General features: G+C 40.2%; 1 protein-coding gene across 1 annotated transcript; it reads right to left on the bottom strand.

The window, feature by feature from the left end:
- Positions 1-320: 320 nt before the first annotated feature.
- LOC107805712 (protein P21) lies at positions 321-1,195 on the bottom strand. The gene has a single exon (XM_016629784.2). The coding sequence runs from the start codon at positions 1,124-1,126 to the stop codon at positions 434-436; it is 693 nt and encodes a 230-aa protein (XP_016485270.1). The 5' UTR covers positions 1,127-1,195; the 3' UTR covers positions 321-433.
- Between the last annotated feature and the right edge of the window lie 3,691 nt (positions 1,196-4,886).

Raw genomic sequence — 4,886 nt, 5'->3', positions numbered from 1 at the left:
GATGTAAAAGAGTTTAAATATAGCATTAAATATCAAATACGTTAGAATATTTGTTTTAAAAAGAAATGATTGTGTAACGTTTCTTTTAATGTCATTTATTGCTCATAATTGCCTCATTAAGACAAAGGCATTGCCTCTTCTCCTAGGATTAGCTATAAAAGGAGAAGAACTCACCATCTGTAAGGATACGAAATATTATTGGGATCTTACTGAAATACAAAACTATTTACTGCTTTACCATCATTCTCAGAAATATTTTGTTTTCGTCTCCTGATTATCAGTAACCCGAATTTCTTTTTAGCTTTGACCAAAGACTCAGATTTTTGGTTAAACAAGTTTAACAAGATCGCTTCTTATTTAGTACACTTTAGTACGAAAATTTTCATACTGGCCACTTAAAGCAAAATATATAGGAGTATATGCTTTGTGGCATTTATGGGCAGAAAACCACTCTATAGTTGGTTCCTGTAGGACAAGCAAAAGTGCTAGTTTGATCATCCTTAGGGTAACTATAGGCATCAGGACACCTATCCTTAAAAAACTTCGAAAATTCAGTTGGGCCACAATTTCCATAATTACAACAATAATTATCAGTCTTGAAAATGGTACAAGGATTATTATACCCACCAGGAGCTCGTAATTGGTTCGAACATTGTCCATTAATATCAACAGTGCACCTAATACCACGGGTGACCCCATTGAAGGTGGGGCTAAAGTCCATCGGTACGTTGAATCCATCGACGAGAGAGATGTCGAAAAAATCAAGATCATTAAATTGTTTTAAGCCATATTCAGCTAAAGTGTTTGGGGGTATCACATAAGCTTGACACTGGAGAAGACCATTGCAATCTCCAGTCTCACACTTACCGTGGCCCGAACCATCGAAATTGCAACCAGTTCGGGCCCAAATACGGGCTCCTTGCGTGCCAGCTGGCACGTCGATTGTCCAGGTTTGACCAGAGTCGAGCTGGCGACCACCACCCACTGGCACAGAGGCAGCCCAAACTGTGTAAGGACAATTGTTTCGAACATCAAATGTGGTTGCATCAGAGTGAGTGAAGAGGAGGAAATTAGCAATGAGAAAAAAAGGGAAAATTAACATGGATTTGAAAATGCCCATTTTCATTTTGAAGGAAAATAGGTACTAAGGTTTTCTAATTAGGTTTAGTGTTGTACTGCAAAGACAGACTTAGAATGCTAGCTATTTATAGAGACGAGTTTGGGAAGGATGCTGAGAACTTTAGGTTTTGGAGTAAATGCAAGAAGTTGCAATGGACCCCTAAGTCTTCGTCAATGTGGAAGCTAAGGTTGTCGGCAATTTTGGAATTGTACGTAAGTAAATAATGTTTTTAACTTTTCCAAGAGAAATGTTGTGGCTTAAAATTTCCAGCTCAATTGTTTATGGGTCATCACCTGTTTCTAATTGAAATGAGTGTTTTCGAGACCATGAAAACCTCATTTAGAGTCGCCTCGATTTGTGTGCGCAATCCGAGCGCGTAGCCGGAAAGCTTAAATGTGAAATCTTGTGAAAATTGCTAAGTTTTGACCTCGAAATGAATAAATTTGACTTCGGTCAACATTTTAGATAAACGGACCCGGACCCGTGATTTGACGATTCTGGAGGGTCCGTAGGAAAATATGGGACTCGGGCGTATGCCCGGAATCGATTTCCGAGGTCCCCAACCCGAGTTATGAATTTTTAAGTGAAATTGTTCTCTGAAAATGTTTAAAGAAAATGGAAATGAAATCTGATTATAAAGCAATGGTATCGGGCCCGTATTTTGGTTCCGGCACCCGGTACGAGTCTTATATATGTTTTGAATCACTCCTGTAAAGTTTGGTAAAAAACGGACGTCGTTTAACGTGATCCTGACCCAAATTGGGAAATTTGATGTTTAAAAGGAAATCTGAGAAATTTCATGGATCTTGAGGCTCAATTCGATGTTCATGATGTTATATTGGTGATGTGATCACATGAATATGTTCGTAGGGTGTTTTTGAGGTAGTGTGCATGCTTGGTTTAGAATTTCGAGGGCTCGTGTGAGTTTCTAATAGGTTCCGGGATGTTTTAGGCTTTAGAAGAACAGATGTTGCAGGTTCAGGCATTTTGACAGGTCTCTGAACCCTCTTGTGCGGTCCGCGAGCAATCACGTGCGGCTGCGGAGGGGCTAGCGTGGCCGCGGTCGCCTTGAGCGGTTCGCGGTGGGTGTTGTGCCGCCGCGGTCGACTTGGTGCGGTCCGCACGGGGCAATGATCCGCAGGTCTTCAGGGAACCTGCGCGGCCGCGGTCCTTCTTGCGTGGTCCGCGGTGGGAACTTTAGAGGGGTATAAATACACGTGAATTTTAGTTATTTTACACTTTCAAAACCCCAAAACATAAGATGCGATTTTTTAAACAACGTTTCTTCTCCGAAACGATTGGTAAGTGATTTCTAACTTATTTTCTTTACTTCTTAACATCTTTTAACATGATTTCAACTTCAAATCAAAGATTTTCATGGGGAAACTGGGTGATGTGGGTAGAACTTAGGTTTTTCTAAAATTAGGGATTTGGACCTCAATTTGAGGTCCGATTTCAAAACAAACCATATATTTGAATTTGTGAGGGAATAGGTAATCGGGTTTTGGTCCGAACCTCGAGTTGCGACCACGTGGGCCCGGGAGTGAATTTTGACTTTTGGGTAAAACTTTGGAAAACTCATTTGCATGCATTGGGGTTGATTCATTTAGCATTTATTAATGTGATTAAGTAACTTATGACTAGATTCGAGCGGATTAGTGGTGGAATCAAGAGGTAAAGCTATAATTGAGACATGAGTGGTGTTCAAGGCATCGAGGTAAGTGTTTGGTTTAACCCTAGCTTGAGGGATTAGAAGTTGAGTCATATTTGCTACTTGCTTCTTGTTGAGTACGACGTATAGGCATGGTGACGAGTATCTATACGTTGGTGTCAAGCATGACTGTGGGTCTTAACTTGAAAGTTGTTGTGTTTTTGAATGACACCTTGTATACTTTAATTAATGATCCTCTATGATTAAGTATTTCCATTAATTGAACTGAGTACTAGCAAAGTGAGATTGGTTATAGCTGATTCTCCCTTTGCCGAGATGACTATTTCGATATCCTTGTTCCCTTGCCGGGCGGTTATTATATTACTTATGTTCCCTTGCCGAGATTTCTTGTGATTGTGTGATGAACTGAAATGGGAGCGGGTGGTACGCCTGCCACAATATCACAAAAGTACTCAAAATTGCACACCAAGGAAAATCATTTTATTTTGCATTTTTTGAGAGTATTTCTCATATAGGGCAAAAATCACGTGCTTACAATGCCTACCACAAGATTGATGAAATGGGAGCGGGTGGTACGCCTACCACAAGATATTATGAAATGGGAGCGGGTGGTACGCCTACCACAAGATTGATGAAATGGGAGCGGGTGGTACGCCTACCACAAGATATTATGAAATGGGAGCGGGTGGTACGCCTACCACAAGATATTAAGAAATGGGAGCGGGTGGTACGCCTACCACAAGATTGATGAAATTGGAGCGAGTGGTACGCCTACCACAAGATATTATGAAATGGGAGCGGGTGGTACGCCTACCACAAGATATTATGAAATGGGAGCGGGTGGTATTCCTACCACGAGATATAATGAAATGGGAGCGGGTGGTACGCCTACCACGAGATAGAATGAAATGGGAGCGGGTGGTACGCCTACCACGAAATATGAGAAATGGGATCGGATTGCACGCCTGCAACAAGAGGAAACTGAAAGTGAAAGTTGCCTTTATTTTCTTCATTTGTGATAGAAGTTATAGTGCTAGCTTCCTTATTATTCCTTGTCATTTCTTTTAACTGCTATCCCCGAAGCATGTTCCCCTTCCCCAGCTTTAACTGCTTATTACTTGTTTATTTTTCCGCCATATATTATATAACTGTACAGGTTTATTTGGAGTCTGGTCTTAGCCTCGTCACTACCTCGCCGGGGTTAGGCCAGACACTTACCAGCACATGGGGTCGGTTGTGCTAATACTATGCTCTGTGCTCTTTTGCATAGATCCAGGTTTTGGACAGTAGTAGTAGCGCGGGAGCCAGCCTTTAGTCCAGTGAGACACTGAGGTAGCCTTGCAGGCGTTCGCAGGCCCGGCGTCTCCTCTATCTTTTATTTCCGTCTGTTATCTCATATATTCGAGACAAACAGTTTATATTTTCTTTCAAATGGTTGTATTTAGCACTCTTAGAGGTTCGTGAGTAATGTGACACCAGTTCTTGGGTAGAGGCATATGTTGATTCTCGCATTATTGTTCAGCTTTCTTTAAATTTAAGTCTTCCGCATATTTATTTAATTTCGTTGCTTTCATGCTACCGCCGAAAATTGTTAAAAGAAGTAATTGTTAACGATGTAAGCAGTTAAGGATTGGCTTGCCTAGCTCTCATTAGTAGGCGCCATCACGACTCCCGGGGGTGGGAAATCCGGATCGTGACACTACTAATCTTTCCTTATTTGAATTATGTAAGGACCTAATATTTAGGAATTTAAAATTAATAAAATTTTACTTATAGATATTTGACTACATGTTTTGTATAACGGAAAATGTTTTCCAAGAAAATGTTTTATTTGAAAACAAGCACTAATCTTACTTATTTTTCGGTGTTTGGTAAATTAAGAAAAATAACTTGTCAAGAGTATTTATAAATAATTTAGATACAATAAACATAAACCCATAAATTTTCGAACAACCAATCTTCTGAACCCACAAATTTCATAAACTCCTGAACCGTTAAACTTTCGAACCCGTAAATTCAATAATTTCTAAACCCGTAAACTTCCAAACACGTAAACTTCCGAACTCATAACTTTTTAAGTTATGGGTTCATATT

Source organism: Nicotiana tabacum, chromosome 1 (genome assembly GCF_000715075.1).
Source record: "Nicotiana tabacum cultivar K326 chromosome 1, ASM71507v2, whole genome shotgun sequence".
In the NCBI taxonomy this organism is placed as follows: domain Eukaryota; kingdom Viridiplantae; phylum Streptophyta; class Magnoliopsida; order Solanales; family Solanaceae; genus Nicotiana; species Nicotiana tabacum.
This window is presented reverse-complemented; position numbering and strand designations above follow the sequence as displayed.

Bases quoted from the DNA above. Each gene is read 5' to 3' on its own strand.
- LOC107805712 (XM_016629784.2), bottom strand. From the start codon at position 1,126: ATGAAAATGGGCATTTTCAAATCCATGTTAATTTTCCCTTTTTTTCTC.